Here is an 18433-nt window from a genome sequence, read left to right as displayed (position 1 = left end):
TTTGTCAAAGATTAGTTGACCATAGAGTTGAGGGTCCTTTTCTGGGTTGTCTTCTGTTCCACTGATCTATGTGTTTATTTTTGTGCCAGTGCCATATTGTCTTGATGATTATAGTTTTGTAATAGAGCCCAATCATCTTGGAGCTTTTGTTTTGTTTTGTTTTAAAGTGAGGTGAGGGGTACAGGAAAAGGGAGAGAGAGAGGATCTCAAGCAGGCTCCACCCCCAGCATGGAGCCCAACACAGAATTTCATCTTAGGACTGTGGGATCATGACCTGCCCCAAAAATCAAGAGTTGGAGTTAACAGACTGAATCACTCAGGCAACCCTAAGCAATCATTTCCAATATGTATTTTGATACATTATTGTTTTTTTATTTAAGGTTTTCCCATTAATTATTCTAAATAAAATGAAGGAAGGGAAACAACTGAAGAAGAGCAGAGAAAATAAAATATTAGCTGTGATAGAAATGAAAGAAGAATAAGAAAGAATTTGAAAATGAAGGTGAAGATGCAAACTATTACAGTGAAACACATGGTATTCTTAGTATTAACAATCTTACATCCTAGTTTGAATATAGCTTATAATTTTCAGACTGACAAAATATCATCACATATTTCACACTGCTAAAATGATGGAACAGCTGGTATTATTATAAAATACGTACGTCTAGTTCTTTGGGTTTTATTTATTTATTTAATTTTTTTTTTAGCCACAAAATGTGTAGGATTATGGGTCTTAGAAAAGTAAGCCAAGACAAGTTATTAAAATAATTAAATATGATATGCAAACTTAAATGAAATCATATGCAGATAATTTTTTTTATTCAGAGGCTGCTAAATTTCAGCTTTCTGAAATTTTATAACTCCCAGAAAATCATATCTTATTATGAACATCGTTATGTTGAAACTGATACAAATTTAGCAGATAAATGGGCAGATTAAAAAAAAATGCTAATCAGCCTTACTAACTCACTAATTATCCATTTTTTCATGTAGAAGAAATAAGAAACTGCTGAAGGTTTTACGTATGAAAGTTGAAGTCTGTTATAATAGCAGGAGGGAAATAATGAACAAATACATTCATGAGTAGTTTCAGATAAAAATTCCTAAAGTATCATGTTTTAAAAGGTGTCAGAACATTGAAGGCAAGGCTTTTTTTTTAAGATAACAAAGACTTACCTATGACCATGAAGGAAAGCTGGAGTACAATATTGTTAGGCATATTGTTTTTTTTTTTTTTTAATCTTTTTTTTAAAAATTTATTTTCAGCATAACAGTGTGGTACAAAAACAGAAATTACCTTTTAAAAGAGCAACAAGGAAAACCCAGCCAAGCACAAACTCCATGGTGAGTTCTCTGTGTTCTGATCAGTGAATGTGGACACGTGGAAATGCCAGGCCTGGGGCTCCTCTCCCAGCTGCATCGTCTGGGCTGGGCTGTTTTATTCAATGGAGGGAAGACCTTATTTGCATGTCCTCTGAGTATATAGTTAGCTCCAGACGTAGGTCCAATTCTTTACAAGTTAAAAACAAAGACTCCATTGTTTGTAGATCGCTTTGTTTAGACGGCACTGTGTCAATATGTAGCATTTTAATGTATGAACAGAATTGTCTTTTCTTCTTTTTTCTATTACAGCATTTTAAAAATTGTTGTGTTATGTTACTCACTATACAGTACATCATTAGTTTTTGATGTGGTGTTCCATGAGTCATTGTTTGTGTATAACACCCAGTGCACTTTGCAACCTGTGCCTTCCTTAATACCCATCACCAGGATCATCCACCCCCCTACCCTCCTCCCTTCTAAAACCCTCAGTTTGTTTCCTGGAGTCCGTAGTCTCTTGTGGCTCATCTCTCACTTTGATTTCTCCCCTTCACCCCTTCCTTCTGCTAATGTCCTCCACGCTATTTCTTATGTTGCACAAATAAGTGAAATCGTATGACAATTGGCTTTCTATGTTTGACTTATTTCACTCAGCATAATCTCCTCCAGTCCCATCCATGTTGAATCAAAAACTCAGTAGCCATCTTTTCTGATGGCTGATTAGTACTCCATTGTATATAGGGACCATGTCTTCTTTATCCATTCATCTGTTGAAGGGCATCTTGGCTCTTTCCACATTTTGGCTATTGTGAACATTGCTGCTATGAACATTGGAATACAAATGGCCCTTCTTTTCACTACATCTGTATCTTTGGGGTAAATACCCAGTAGTGCACTTGCTAGGTCATAGCATAGCTCTATTTTTTTATATTTATGGTTTTATTTATATCTATTTTTAATATTTTTTTTATTGTGTTATATTTGTTTTATTTTGTTCACCGTGAAGGGTAGCTCAATTTTTAATTTTTTGAGGAAACTCCACACTGATTTCCAAAGTGGCTTCACCAATGTACATTCCTACCTACAGTGTAAGAGGGCTCCCTTTTCTCCATAACTTCTCCAACATTTACTGTTTCTTGCCTTTCAATTTTTGCCACAGAGTTGTCTTATCATTTCTGTGTGCATTTTTAAAAGTCTTTCATTAATGTAGGTCATTTTTAATATACATTATTTTACCCCTTTAGTGAAGTTTAGTCCTAATTATTTTATTTATGATACCAGTGTAAATGAAATTATTTTGTTAAATTCTTTTTTAGATAATTTCTTGTTGGTGTATGGAAGCATCTCTTTATTTTGTATGTTGATTTTGTACTCTGAAGTTTCCTTGGAATCGTTAAGTAGTTCTAAGATTTTTCTTTTATGGAGTTTGTGGGGTTTGACTATGTATAAGACCATGTCATATGGAAACAAATATTTTTTCTTCTTGTTTATTGATTTTAGTATCTTTTATCTTATTATTACCAATCTCTTTGTGAAGGTTTTCCAAGTGAGGGCCAGAAAATTTTCCCTTCTTTTCTTCTGGGTTTTTGGTCTAATAACTCAATGGACATAGGCCAGGTCTAAGGGGAAAATGAATTTCAGTTTGCATGTGCATGAGCTCCCGAAAATATGCCACCTAGAGAATGACCAAAGTAGGCAGCACTTGGCCTTTTAGACAACAAAGCATTGGATTTGTGAAGATTTGATGCAAAGATTTGGGTTTGGGTTAGTAAATTAGTGAAGAACTAACAAGATTTGTTTGCACAGTGTTCTGGGTCCTAAGTTCCCTATTTTTTGGCTGAGGATGGTTCTCCCCTCCTGGTACAGGGAAGCGAACTTTCCCACAGATTTGTTTCTTGCTGTTATGGATAAAGGAGGCTCAGTCTGTCAGTCCACTGGCAGGTTCTCAAGTGACTTTCATTCACAATAACCCAGGGAGCAGATGACATACTGGGATTGCACATTTTATTCTCCTTCATGATGCCATGTTGAATCCTTATGGTAAGAACTTGCATCCTTGTCTGGCTTCTCAGTGACAGGAAAGGCTTCATGTTTTTACTGTTGAATATAGTGTCAGGTGTATTAGGCTTTTCATATATGACCATGATTTTGTGGATTTAATTTCCTTCTGTTCTTCAATCATTGAGAGTTTTAAGTGATAAACATGTGTTGATTTTTTCAAACGGTTTTAGGCATCGATGGAGAGGATGATGTAGATTCAATCCTTCACTCTGTTGATGCAGTTTGTCCCCTTTATTGATCTGTGTATGTTGAAGGAACCTTGCATCTGAGGGATGATACACACTAGATCATCATGTACGATCATTTCAGTGTGCATTTGCGTTCAGTATGCCAGCATTTTGGCAGGTATGTTCATACGAGATATTAACCTGAACTTTCCCTTCTTGTGCGGTCCTTGCCTGGCTTTGGTGTTGGAGTAATGCTGGTGTCACACAATGAATTGGGGTATATTTATTTCTCATCAGTTTTTTGGAAGAGATTGTGATGTATTAGCCTTAATTTTTCTTTAAATATTTAGCTTCCACACAGAAAACCATCTGATGTTGAAATCTTTATTTTTTTTCTTTGTTTGTTTGTTTTTGTTTTGAGACTGAAGGTTTTATTTTATTTTATTTCTTTAATTTAAATTCAGTTAAAGGAGGGGGAGAAGATGGTGGAGAAGTAGGAGACACTGTTTCAACTGGTCCCCTAAAGTGAGCTGATTATCCACCAGAACACTCTGAACACCCATGAAATCAGTCTGAGATGTAGGATTATACACTTCTAGATCTCTATGGGGGCAGAAGACACCAGTGGACAGGTAAAGCAGAGTGGGAATGTCAGACTGATATCAGAAGATAAACAGAAGGTGGAGGGAGCCACCAGAAGCGACCCACTGGAAAGTAATATCCCAATACAAGAGTGCCCTGTGATTGGGGAAGAGCATTAACTTGGAGACTGGTTAAAAGCACTCAAAAAGAGCAAAATATCTTAAGGGGAAATTCGTGGAATTGAGTAGTCTGGGGCACGGACTCAGGGACACAAGAAGGACACTGCTGGTGCCGTGCCAGAGAGAGTGCAGTGAAGAATGCAGGCCATGGTCCCTGAACTGCTGGTGCCCACGTGAGAGAGTCTGGGTGGATGCCATCCTGCGCTCTTTAGAACCACATCTTATTGCACTCTACACAGGCACTGCACAACTGGGGCCTGAGCTGTGCTCCACAACCTCCCCAGAGAAAGGTCCCTGCGGATGCTAGCTGGTGGGCACTAGGACTAGCATAGGGTCTGAACACTCCCAACCTGGGCTGACATGAAAATCTCAGTGGGCTGTCTCTGGTTGGGATCTGTAGGGCGGTCTGGACCTGCTCAGACAGCAGCCCAGCAACGGCAGCCACGGGAAATGAGCTCCCTGGATCAACATCATGGTTTTACGAGCACCAGGGTGTAGAGACAATCCGGAGTTCCTTTGACCCCTGAGAAGGTGGCTGAGAATGTGCTCTGCCAATGGGAGTTGGCAGAGGGAGAGTCTGTGTGCTCTGGACCACCCAGATGGGAACAGACTGAAGCTTCTCTCTGAAATAGAGGTCTGGGTGCAGTTTGCTTTCCCTTAAACCTCTGAAGAATGGCCAAAAGCTGCCAGAGGGGGGAAAAAACCTCCAGAGAACAAAAGCCTGAAAAACAGGTATCCTCAGAGCGCAGCCCCGTGATAGGGGCAGGAGGACTCAACCCAAGCAAGACAGCCTGAAAAACAACACAGAAGGCCCCTCCTCCAGAAAGCCAGCCCCCCTCCCCACCAAAAGGAGAGGACAACCACCAGTGTCCCCATAATACTGTAAAAACCCAATATGAGGGGAAAAGAAAATATTAAGTTCCTGGTGTTGCCCTAAAACCAGAATACTTTAGAGATACAACTTTTATTTTTAATTCATTCCCCTATTCTCATTCTTTTTAAATTTTTAAAAAAATTTTTGACCTATTTACCATCACAATGAGAGGTTGAATACAACAAATTCCATAATAACCTTTTAACTGGAACTTTTTTGATACATATACATGTGTTTTACATTTGCTGTTCTGTTTTTAAAAAAATTCATCTAGAGATAAGCTTCAAGGTAATCCTCTTTCCCCAATCAATACTACCCCATATATAAAAACCAGTTTTAATCCCCCTTTATATCAGGAAAGTTGAGTCATTTAACAAAGATATCAAGATACACCCGGGAAGAATAAAAATAACCTTCCTGGTGCACACTGAGGATTTATAACCACACTCTCATCTCTTTCTTCTGTCAGTGTTTCTGTGTATTTGTTTTTGTTCTGGTATTATATAAATCTTATACTTGGGGTTCATTTTGGCTGGGTTCTTTTTTCTTGTCATTTACTTTTGTCTGTCTTTTTGTTTGTCTGTTTTTGTTTGTATACCTTATAAATCTTACCTTTAGGGCCCATTCTGGCTGGATCTTCTATTTTTTTCTTTCATTCCCCCCCCCTCTCTTTTTGCTGTCTTTTTGGTGGGGACTCCTGATTATTCAGAAGCATTCCAGGGTGCACCTTCCCTGGATCACAGTTGATACATTCAGCTACACATCCCCTCAGCCATCTCTCACCAAAATGACTAGGAGGAGGAATGCCCATCAGAGGAAAAATTCAGAGACTGTGCCCTCTCCATCAGAGCTATTGGATATGGATAAACAGTATGTTGGAAAGGGAATTCAGGCTAACAGTTATCCAGGCAATGGCTAGGTTAGAGAAAACCATTAAGGACAACAAGGAATAGATTAGGGCAAAAGTGAAAGGGATGATGTTAACAATGCTCTCAATGAGTTCCAATCTAATCTAAATTCTCTAACAGCTAGGGTACCTGAGGCAGGATATAGAATTAGTGATCTAGAGGACAAACTGAATGAGAAAAAAGATCAGGAGTAGGCCTGGAACAAATAGATTAGAAACCATGAAAACAGAATTAGGGAAATAAATGATGGCCATGACATGTTCCAACATCAGAAATAGTCAACAAAACAAAGAGGCAACCCATGGAATGAGAGAAGATATTCACAAATAACAATACAGACAAAGGGCTGATATGCAAGATCTATAGAGAACTCCTCAAACTCAACTCACACAAAACAGATAATCCTGTCAAAAAATGGGCAGAAGATATGAACAGACAATTCTCCAATGAAGACATACAAATGGCTATCAGACTCATGAAAAAATGTTCATCATCACTAGCCATCAGGGAGATTCAAATCAAAACCACAATGAGATACCACCTTATACCAGTTAGAATGGCCAAAATGAACAAGACAGGAAACAACGTATGTGGGAGAGGATGTGGAGAAAGGGGAACCCTCTTTCACTGCTGGTGGGAATGCAAGTTGGTGCAGCCACTTTGGAAAAGAATGTGAAGATTCCTTAGGAAATTAAAAATGGAGCTACCCTTTGACCCTACAATCGCTCTATTGGGTATTTACCCCAATGATGCCGATGTAGTGAAAGAAGGGCCATCTGTACCCCAATGTTCATAGCAGCAATGGCCACAGTCGCCAAACTGTGGAGGGAACAAGGATGACCTTCAAAGGACGAATGGATAAAGAAGATATGGTCTGTATATACTATAGGGTATGATGCCTCCATCAGAAAGGATGAATACCCAACTTTTGTAGCAACATGGACAGGACTGGAAGAGATTATGCTGAGTGAAATAAGTCAAGCAAAGAGAGTCAATTATCATATGGTTCCACTTATTTGTGGAGCATGAGGAATAACACGGAGGACCTGGGGAGATGGAGAGGAGAAGGGAGTTGGGGGAAATTGGAGGGGGAGACAAACCATGAGAGGCAGTGCACTCTGAGGAACTAACTGAGGGTTTTGGAGGGGCGGGGGGTGGGAGGTTGGGTGAACCTGGTGGTGGCATTATGGAGGGCACGTATTGCATGGAGCACTGATTGTGGTGCATAAGCAATGATTTCTGGAACACTGAAAAGAAATTAAAAAAAAATTAAAAAAAATTAACCTAAAAATACCCCAGGAAACTAATGATGTGCTGGATGGTGACTAAAGTAACATAACAAGAAAAAATAAAATGTAAGTGCATGGGGGGGAGACACGATGGTGGGGAAGTAGGAGGAGGCGCCTTTTCAACCTGTACCCTAAAGTGAGCTGATTACCTACCAAAGAACTCCGATCACCCATGAAATCTGCCTGAGATCAGAATTATACACGTCTGGATCTCTACAGGGGCAGAAGACACCAGCGGGCAGGTAAAGCGGAGTGGGAACGTCGGACTGATATCTGAAGATAAACAAAAGGGGGAGCGAGCCACCAGAGGCGACTGATTGGAAAGTAATACCCCTAATACGAGAGTGCCCTGCATCTGGGGACGAGCATTAACTTGGAGACTGGTTGAACGCACTCCAAAAGAGCAAAGGATCACGGGCGGGGGGGGGGGATTTGTGGGAATCGGGGTGGCTAGGGACAGGGGCTTAAGTCACCGGACCCAGGACAGCCTCCCCTGGCACTGAGCCAGAGAGAGTGCGGCGGAGAAACCAGGTCCTGGTCCCTGAGCCACCAGCGCGCCCGAGATTGCATGGGGTCTGGCTCCTGTGAGGGGCTGGGAGCCTCGCCAGATGGCAGAACACCGAGCCCTGCTACAGAGCCTAATACAGGCGCGCCCCTCAGCCTCCCCTGAGAGAGGTGTACAAAGGCCCACCCGGCGCTCTTAGACCCGCGCCATTGTTTCAGAGCCTGAGACACACGCCCCAAACTCTCCTCTGAGAGAGGTGCGCGGAGGCCCAGCCTGGTGTTTTCAGACCTGCGCCCCACTCTCAGAGCCTGAGACGTGCGCGCGCGACCCACAGCTTCCCCTGAGAGAGATGCGTGAAAGTCAGGTGCTCTTAGACCCAGAAAGACCAGGCACTCCAAGCCCGGGGCCAGCGGGAAAATCTCAGTGTGCGATTGCTGCTTGGAACCTCTCTGGCGGTCTGGAGCTGCCCAGACAGCCGCAGCTGCTGTGGTTTTGGGTACAAGCAGAAGAATGCGTCCCCAGGGACCGCGACTCGGAACCTGCTCTGCCAGAGGCCAAGGGGGAATTTATATGGGCTTTGCAGCCAGACTGAGGCTTCTCTCTGAGAGCGAGGTCAGGGTGCAGTTTGCTTTCCTCTAAACCTACAAAAACCATCAAAAGCAGTCAAGGCTTGAGAGAGAGAGAAAAAAAAGTGAACAAACATAAAAACCTCCAGAGAACAAAAGCCTGAAAAAACCGGTTTCCTCAGAGCCCACACCCTTGAGGGGGGCGGGAGGACTTCACTCAGGGAACATCTTTGACTGAAAACCCACGTGGCAGGCCTCTCCCCCAGAAAACCAACCAGGAAAGGAAAAAAAAAAAAGACTACAAGAGAACAACCACCACTACTTCATAGGACAACTTTTATTTTTAACTCGTTCCCACTATTCTGGCTCATTTTTTAAAAATATAGATTTTTTTTTATCCTATGTACCATCACAGTGAGCTGTCCAGTACATCAAATTCCATAATAACCTTCTAACCTGAACTTTTTGATACATACACCTGTGTTTTTCTTTTGCATTTCTATTTTTGAAAAATTTTTTAAATTTTAGTTTAGTTTAGTCTAGTTTATTCCTTTTTTATTTTTATTTTCTAATATTCATATAGAGTTAAACTTCAAAGTAATCCCCTTTCCCCAATCAATATTACCCCTATAGGTAACCCAATTTTTAATCCCCCTTTATCTTAGGAAACTTGAGTCCTTTAACAAAGATATCAAGATACATCCAGGAATAATCAAAGCAAACTTCCTCGCCCACACTGAGAATTTATAACCACTCTCCCATCTTTTTCTTCCACCAGTGTTTCTGTGTTTTTGTGTTTGTCCTGATAGTATATAAATCTTACACTTGGGGTTCTTTTTGACGAGGTTCTTCCTTTATTTGCTTATATATATATTTTTTTTCTCTTGTCATATACTTTTATCAGTCTTTTTGTTCGTCTGTTTTTATTTGTATACCTCATAAATCTTACCTTGGTGCCCATTTGGGCTGAACCTTCTCTTTTATCTTCCCTTTCTTTCCTGTCTCTCTCTCTCTCTTTTCTTTTTCTTTTCTTTTTTCTCTCATTTGGGTGGGGAATCCTGATTGCTCAGAAGTGTTCCAGGGTGCACCCAGACTGCACCACGGCCGATACAACCAGCTACATCCATTCAGTCATCTCTCACCAAAATGACTAGGAAGAGGAATGCCCAACAGAAGAAAAATACAGAGGATGGACCTTCTGCAACAGAGCTAACAGCTGTCAACATAGACAATATGTCGGAAAGGGAATTCAGGCTAACAATTATCCAGGCAATAGCTAGGTTGGAGAAAGCCATGGATGACCAAATGGAATTGATTAGGGCCGAGCTGAAAGCGACCAGACAGGATGTTCACAATGTTAGGGCAGAGCTAAAAGCTACCAGGGCTGAGGTTCACAATGCTCTCAATGAGTTCCAATCTAATCTAAATTCTCTCAAAGCTAGGGTAACTGAGACAGAAGATAGAATTAGTGATCTGGAGGACAAACAGATAGAGAGAAAGGATCAAGAGGAAGCCTGGAACAAACAACTTAAAAACCATGAAAACAGAATCAGGGAAATAAATGACGCCATGAAACGTTCCAACATCAGAATTATTGGGGTCCCTGAAGGGGAGGAGAAAGAAAGAAGTCTAGAAGATAAGTGGAACAAGTTCTTCATGAAAATTTTCCCAATCTCACGAATGGAACCAGCCTTCATGTACTAGAGGCCGAACGGTCTCCACCCAAGATTATAAATTCCAGAAAAACGTCAAGACACCTGATAGTCAAATTGAGGAATCATAATTTTAGGTATAATCTCTTGAAAGCCGCTAGGACAAAGAGGCTCCTTACTTAGAGAGGAAAGCCCATCAGAATAACATCAGACCTGTCCACAGAGACCTGGCAAACCAGAAAGGGCTGGCAAGATATTTTCAGGGCACTGAATGAGAAGAACATGCAGCCAAGAATACTTTATCCAACAAGACTGACATTCAAAATGGATGGAGAGATAAAGAGTTTCCAAGACCGGCAATGCTTAAAAGACTATGCAACCACCAAGCCGACACTGCAGGAAATATTAAGGGGGGTTCTATAAAAGAGGAAAAATCCTAAGAATAGCATTGACCAGAAATATAGAGACAATCTACAGAAAGAAAGACTTCAAAGGTAACACGATGTCAATAAAAACGTATCTATCAATAATCACTCTCAATGTGAATGGCCTAAATACGCCCCCAAATGGCACAGGGTTGCAAACTGGATAAAATGACAGGACCCGTCCATATGTTGTCTACAAAAGACCCATTTTGAACCTAAGGATACACCCAGACTGAAAGTGAAGGGATGGAGAAGCATCTTTCATGCCAATGGGCCTCAAAGGAAGCTGGGATAGTGATTCTCATATCAGATAAATTAGATTTTAAGCTAAAGACTGTAGTCAGAGATACAGAAGGACACTACATCATTCTTAAAGGGTCTATCCACCAAGATGATCTAACAATTGTAAATATTTATGCCCCCAATACAGGAGCAGCCAACTACATAAGACAACTGCTAATCAACATAAAGAGTCATATTGATATGGATACATTAATAGTAGGAGATCTTAACACACCTCTCTCAGAAATAGACAGATCATCGAAGCAGAAAATCAATAAAGAAACAAGAGCATTGAATGACACATTGCACCAGATGGACCTCATAGATATATACAGAACATTCCACCATAAACAAAAGAATACTCATTCTTCTCAAGTGCACATGGAACCTTCTCAAGAATAGACCACATACTGGGTCACAAATCAGAACTCAACTGATACCAAAAGACTGAGATCATTCCCTGCACATTCTCAGATCACAATGCTTTGAAACTAGAGCTCAATCACAAGGAAAAGTTCAGAAGGAACTCAAACACCTGGAAGCTAAAGACCACCTTGCTTAAGAATGCTTGGATCAACCAGAAGATCAAAGAAGAACTGAAACAATTCATGGAAACCAATGAGAATGAAGACACTTCAGTCCAAAACCTATGGGATACAGCAAAGGTGGTCCTAAGGGGGAAAAATACATAGCCATCCAAGCCTCCCTCAAAAAATTTGAAAAATCCAGAACACAGCAGCTGTCTCTACACCTTAAAGTACTGAAGAATCAACAAGAAATCAAACCAACTCCACACATAAGAAGGGAAATAATCAAGATTAGAGCAGAGATCAATGAGGTAGAAACCAGAGACACAGTAGAACGTATCAATGAAACTAGAAGCTGGTTTTTTGAAAGAATCAATAAGATCGATAAACCATTGGCCACACTAATCTAAAACAAAAGAGAGAAAGCCCAAATTCATAAAATTATGAATGAAAAGCGAGATATCACAACTAACACCAAGGAAGTAGAAACAATCATCAGAAGTTATTATCAACAGTTATATGCCAATAAGCTAAGCAACCTAGATGAAATGGATGCATTCCTGGAAAACTATAAACTCCCAAAATTGAACCAGGAAGAAATGGACAACCTGAATAGACCGATATCTAGTAACGAGATTGAAGCAGTGATCAAAAACCTCCCAAAAAACAAGAGCCCAGGACCTGATGATTCCCTGGGGAATTCTACCAAACTTTCAAAGAAGAAATAACACCTATTCTCCTGAAGCTGTTTCAAAAAATTGAAGCAGAAAGAAAACTTCCAGACTCTTTCTATGAAGAGTAGTTTGATTCCCAAACCAGGCAGAGACCCTACCAAAAAGTAGAATTTCAGACCAATATCACTGATGAATATGGATGTTAAGATTCTCAACAAGATGCTAGCAAACAGGATCCAACAGCACATTAAAAAGATTATCCACCATGACCAGGTAGGATTCATCCCTGGGCTAAAAGGATGGTTCAACATTTACAAATCAATCAATGTGATAGAACAAATCAATAAGAGAAGAGAGAAGAACCACATGGTCCTCTCAATTGATGCAGAAAAAGCATTTGATGAAGTCCAGCATCAGTTCCTGATTAAAACGCTTCAAAGTATAGGGATAGAGGGAACATTCCTGAACTTCATCAAATCTATCTATGAAAGACCCACAACAAATATCATCCTCAGTAGGAAAAAGCTCACAGCCTTCCCGTTGAGATCAGGAACAAGACAAGGATGCCCACTCTCAACACTCTTGTTCAACATAGTATTAGAAGTCCTAGCAACAGCAATCAGACAACAAAGAGAAATAAAAGGTATCCAAATTGGCAATGAAGAAGTCAAACTCTCTCTCTTTGCAGATGACATGATTCTTTATATGGAAAACCCGAAGACTCCACCCCCAAACTACTAGAACTCATACAGCAATTCAGTAACGTGGCAGGATACAAAGTCAATGTACAGAAATCAGTGGCTTTCTTATACACTAACAATGAAAATACAGAAAGGGAAATGAGAGAATTGATTCCATTTACTATAGCACCAAGAACCATAAGATACCTGGGAATAAACCTAACCAAAGAGGTAAAGGATCTGTGCTCGAGGAACTACAGAACACTCATGAAAGAAATTGAAGAAGACAAAAAAAGATGGAAGACCATCCCATGCTCTTGGATCGGAAGAATAAACATTGTTAAAATGTCTATACTGCCTAGAGCAATCTATACTTTTAATGCCATTCCAATCAAAATTCCACCGGTATTCTTCAAAGAGCTGGAGCAAATAATCCAAAAATTTGTATGGAACCAGAAGAGACCCCAAAATTGCTAAGGAAATGTTGAAAAACAAAAATAAAACTGGGGGCATCACGTTGCCTGATTTCAAGCTTTACTACAAAGCTGTGATCACCAAGACAGCATGGTACTGGTATAAAAACAGACACATAGACCAGTGGAACAGAATAGAGAGCCCAGATATGGACCCTCAACTCTATGGTCAGTTAATCTTCGACAAAACAGGAAAAAATATACAGTGGAAAAAAGACAGTCTCTTCAGTAAATGGTGCTGGGAAAACTGGACAGCTATATGTTGAAGAATGAAACTCGACCATTCTCTTCCACGGTACACAAAGATAAACTCAAAATGAATAAAAGACCTCAATGTGAGACAGGAATCCATCAGAATCCTAGAGGAGAACATAGGCAGTAACCTCTTCGACATCGGCCACAGCAACTTCTTTCAAGATATGTCTCCAAAGGCAAAGGAAACAAAAGCTAAAATGAATTTTTGGGACTTTATCAAGATCAAAAGTTTCTGCACAGCAAAGGGAACAGTCAACAAAGCAAAGAGACAACCCACAGAATGGGAGAAGATATTCGCAAATGACAGTACAGACCAAAGGTTTATATCCAGGATCTATAAAGAACTTCTGAAGCTCACACACAAAACAGACAATCACACCAAAAAATGGGCAGAAGAGAGGACCAGACACTTCTCCAATGAAGACAAGCAAATGGCTATCAGACACATGAAAAAATGTTCATCATCACTAGCCATCAGGGAGATTCAAATTAAAACCACATTGAGATACCACCTTCCACCAGTTAGAATGGCCAAAATTAGCAAGACAGGAAACAACATGTGTTGGAGGGGATGTGGAGAAAGGGGAACCCTCTTACATTTTGGTGGGAATGCAAGTTGGTGCAGCCTCTTTGGAGAACAGTGTGGAGATTCCTCAAGAAATTAAAAATAGAACTTCCCTATGACCCTGCCATTGCACTACTGGGTATTTACCCCAAAGATACAGATGTAGTGAAAAGAAGGGCCATCTGTACCCCAATGTTTAGAGTAGCAATGGCTACAGTTGCCAAACTGTGGAAAGAACCAAGATGCCCTTCAACGGACGAGTGGATAAGGAAGATGTGGTCCATATACACTATGGAGTATTATGCCTCCATCAGAAAGGATCAATACCCAACTTTTGTAGCAACATGGACGGGACTGGAGGAGATTATGCTGAGTGAAATAAGTCAAGCAGAGAGAGTCAATTATCATATGGTTTCACTTATTTGTGGAGCATAACAAATAACATGGAGGGGAAGGGGAGATGGAGAGGAAAAGGGAGTTGGGGGAAATTGGAAGGGGAGGTGAACCATGAGAGACTATGGACTCTGAAAAACAATCTGAGGATTTTGAAGGAGTGGGGGGGGTGGGAGGTTGGTGGAACCAGGTGGTGGGTATTAGAGAGGGCACGGATTGCATGGAGCACTGGGTGTGGTGTAAAAAGAAGGAATCCTGTTATGCTGAAAATTTAAAAAATAAATAAATAAATAAATAAATGTAAGTGCATGGCCCTCAGTCATGGATTGTCTTTAGCTTTGTTGTCCCTGTCACCTCCTTTGCCCAGCACAGCTGACCCTACTATAGGGTTTCTGGCACAGGCAGGCTGTGGGATCTCACACTGTGTCTCTTGCATAGTGATACACATACGTGATCTGGGAGTTCAGGCTTCTGATCTGTAGATAGGCTCTGCTGACAGAGTTCCATGGAGAAAACAAATTGATGGAGATGCCCTGGGCATACATTGGATTCCCAGTTTTCGTGTTTATGCATCCCATGTACTACAGGCTCCTTCCTGGTGCCTGTCACACCCAGTTCATTGCATAGCTGGTGAAGGTGTACCCATATTCCTTGCAGGAAACTTTCGCGGATTCCCCGGGCTTCCTCACCTCAGCCTCAGACTGCACCAGCTGCACCTGGGAGTAGACACCTGTGGAGAAGGAATAGGAGGAGATGAAGTCATGCTGACTGGCCCTGGTCCCCTCCTCTGCCAAAGGACTGGGGGAATCCCTTACCTGTAGCCAATACCACCAGGAAGAGGGTTCTCCAGCTCCAGTCCATGGTGAGGTGCTGTGCTCTCATGGTTTCCATAAAGGATTGTGTGCAGCTGTTGGGTGATGTTCTCAGGGCCCAAACATGTATATTTAAGTGAATACACCTTGGCTCTTTTGTATATTCACAAAGCAGAATATTTCATATCAGGAAATGGCTCATCCAAAGAGAAGACACATCAGAGGGGAAACACATTCCTGGGATGCTGAGGACCCATATTTGAACCTCTTTCTGAGGATATACACCCTTGCCACCTCCCCAACTCTGTGTTACCAGAGCTCTTTCCACTGAGAATGAGCCCTAGTACAGAGCTGTGGAGGCCACTGGGTAAGGCAGTTTCCTTAGGAGCAGAAGCAGATCCTGATCTGGCAACAGGGGACCAGGGACGGCAAACCTGATGTTTCAGTCGCTGTGGACCTGTGTCTGTGATGCCCTGGGTACCTCCCTTCTCAGGTGGAGAAGTAGGGTCTGGGTAGAGAAACACCTAAACCTGAGTCAGGTCACCTGGATGATGTGTCTGATAGACCCAAATGCACATATTGTAATGAAATGCTGGTAAACCCAACATAACTATGTGTATAAAAATTACATATTCCAACAGAGTCTCTTCTAATCATGTAATGTGTTCAAATGTAAACATCAAGAAGTCATTCCCCTATTTAAGATAAAAAGTCGTGATCATCAAACTAAAAATGCTTTAATTAATAAGAGATGTCTCATTTAATGGTAAATGACTAAACCATTTCCTTGGAAGCCATGAACAAGGCAGACAAGGCTCCATGTTACCCTGTGTCAACATTTTCATGGATAAAGATGTGGTATATAGATATACAGTGGAATTTACTTTGCCATAAAAAATATTTGCTAAGATGTGGATGGAACTACAAGGTATTATACTAGAGTGAAATAAGTCGACCAGGGAGAGACAACTATCATATAATTTCACTCATATGTGGAATTTAAGAAACAAAACAGGATCATAGGGGAAGGGAGGGAAAAGTAAAATAAGATGAAATCAGAGAGTGAGACAAACCATGAGAGAGTCTTAAGTCTAGGAAACAAACAGGGCTGCTAGAGGGGAGGGGCTGGGGTCTGGGGTAAGTGGGTGATAGACATTAAGCAGAATATATGATGTAGAGAGCACTGGGTGTTATATGCAACCGATGAGTAACTGAATTTTACCTCCAAAAATAATGATACACTATATGTTAATTAAGTGAATTTAAATTAAATTAAAAAAGGATTTTCCTGCACCCCAATGTTCATAGCAGCAATGTCCACAATAGCCAAACTGCATAAGGAGCTAAGATATCCCTCAACAGATGAATGGATATAGAAGACGTGGTTCATATATACAATGGAATAGTAGCCATCAGAAAGGAGAACACCTGCCATTTACATTGACATGGATGGAACTGGAGGGTATTCTGCTAAGTGAAATAAGTCAATCAGAGAAAAACATTTATCATATGGTTTACTCATATGGAAAATATTAGAAATGGGGCAGAGAACATAGGGGAAGGGAGGGAAAACTGAATAGGAGGAAATCAGAGAGGGAGATATCCATGAGAGACCCTTGACTCCAGGAAACAAACAGAGTTGTGGATGGTGGGGGGATGGGGTAATGGGGTGATGGGCATTAAGAAGGGCACATGATGTGATGGAAACTGGGTATTATATGCAACTAATGAATTTTTGAACATTATATAAAAAATTAAAAAAATTTCATTTGGAGAAGCGAAATAACAAGCACTAAATATGTAACAACAAACCAAACCCCCCATTATTCACGTGTGACATGAGGAATCTGGTTTCTGGTCAGATCTGTCAAAGCCCGGAAGTCTTTAGTCTGCCCATAAGCTGAACAACAAGGATATCTTTGTCCTATTAGGCAGTTGTGAGAAATACCACTGCCTGGGTAGCGTATAAACTGTAGAAATGAATTCCATCAGAGTTATGAAAGATGGAAGTCCAAGATCAAGTCATGCAGCACATCCAGGCCCCCTCACTCAGCCTGTGCTGGGAGGGGGTCAGTCCCATTGATCTCCAAAATGTTGTGGACAGCAGGTCCAGGCTTCTCTTTAGAGGATTGTATTGTTCTCAGGGTCTTGACGAGGAGCTCCAGGGTTATGCTGAGATGGTCAACCCATAACCACCCGCTCATCAGAGAATATAGGGGAAGGGAGGGAAAGTATTTCCACATCCTTCCTGATTTTTCTGGAACAAGATCTCTCCTTCCTTCCAGTAGGAACAGGCTGAGAATTTCCCAAAAATTTCAGTTCTGCTTCATACTGATTAATGATTATGTCTTCCTATCATTTGTTCTTCCCACACTTCACCGTAAGAATTCGAGAGAAGACTTCTGATGCTTTAAGCCTTTGCTCAGAAATTCCCTCAGCCTCTTACCAAGTTGCACTCTCCCTAATTCTTCCTTTCAGATCTCAATGCAAGCAAGCTCTCTACCAGTCTACAGCATAGGTCACCTCCCCTCCATTTCGCAAAGGCACATTCCTCACCTTGTGTGTGACATCATTGGAGTGGCCTGTACTGTTCATGTCTTACCAGATACAGTTCATAAGAATTTAGATATTCTCTAGGAAGATTGGGGCTTTCACTGTAGGTCTCTCCTTTCCTTCTGGGGTCTCTAATGAACCACCCTTTACGACACCTTCCTGACAATGTAGGCTTCCTTTGTACACATCACAGAAGATTGCCAGCCCTTACCTGTTACTCAGATCCAAACGGCTTCCATGATTTATGTCCTTGTTACAGCAGCTCCACACTTCTCAGGATGGTATAACAGAGAGCATAAATCAGGTAGCTTAGAAATCAATTTCTCACATTTCTGGAGCCTTCCAAGTGCAAGATAAAGGTATTGGCATATTCGCTGTGTAGTGCATGCCTCCATCTGGATCATTGGGCATGTCTTTAAACTGTGTCTTCATATGGCAAATGGAAGGTTTTGGGGATCCTGTGGGATCATAACAGCGGATTCCATTCATAACCTGACACTCTCCCAGAAGCCCTTACTCCTTTGCCATCTCAGTGGACATTATGTTAGAACACTTGAATTTGCAGGGGACACATGTATTCAGATCCTAGTGCAGGGAAAACTGTGACCCAGAAACTGAGTTTACAAATGGGCATATGCAGGATTCTCAACTTATTAGGGCAAAAGCCACCCACAGAAATATCCACAGA

The 18433-nt window shown here is 41.1% G+C and overlaps 1 gene segment (V, D, J or C); it reads right to left on the bottom strand.

Annotated features, from left to right (window-relative positions):
* LOC111140143 overlaps positions 1-1413 on the bottom strand; it is a 69338-nt gene extending 67925 nt beyond the window's left edge. The window contains 1 exon segment of the C gene segment in view: positions 1301-1413. Coding sequence covers positions 1301-1346 — 46 coding nt within the window.
* Positions 1414-18433: the final 17020 nt, after the last annotated feature.

The sequence above is a fragment of the Enhydra lutris genome, unplaced genomic scaffold, assembly GCF_002288905.1.
Source record: "Enhydra lutris kenyoni isolate GAN:26980312 unplaced genomic scaffold, ASM228890v2 scaffoldscaffold192, whole genome shotgun sequence".
In the NCBI taxonomy this organism is placed as follows: Eukaryota; Metazoa; Chordata; class Mammalia; order Carnivora; family Mustelidae; genus Enhydra; species Enhydra lutris.
The sequence above is the reverse complement of the archived record's forward strand: the minus strand, read 5'-3'. Positions and strand labels throughout refer to the sequence as shown.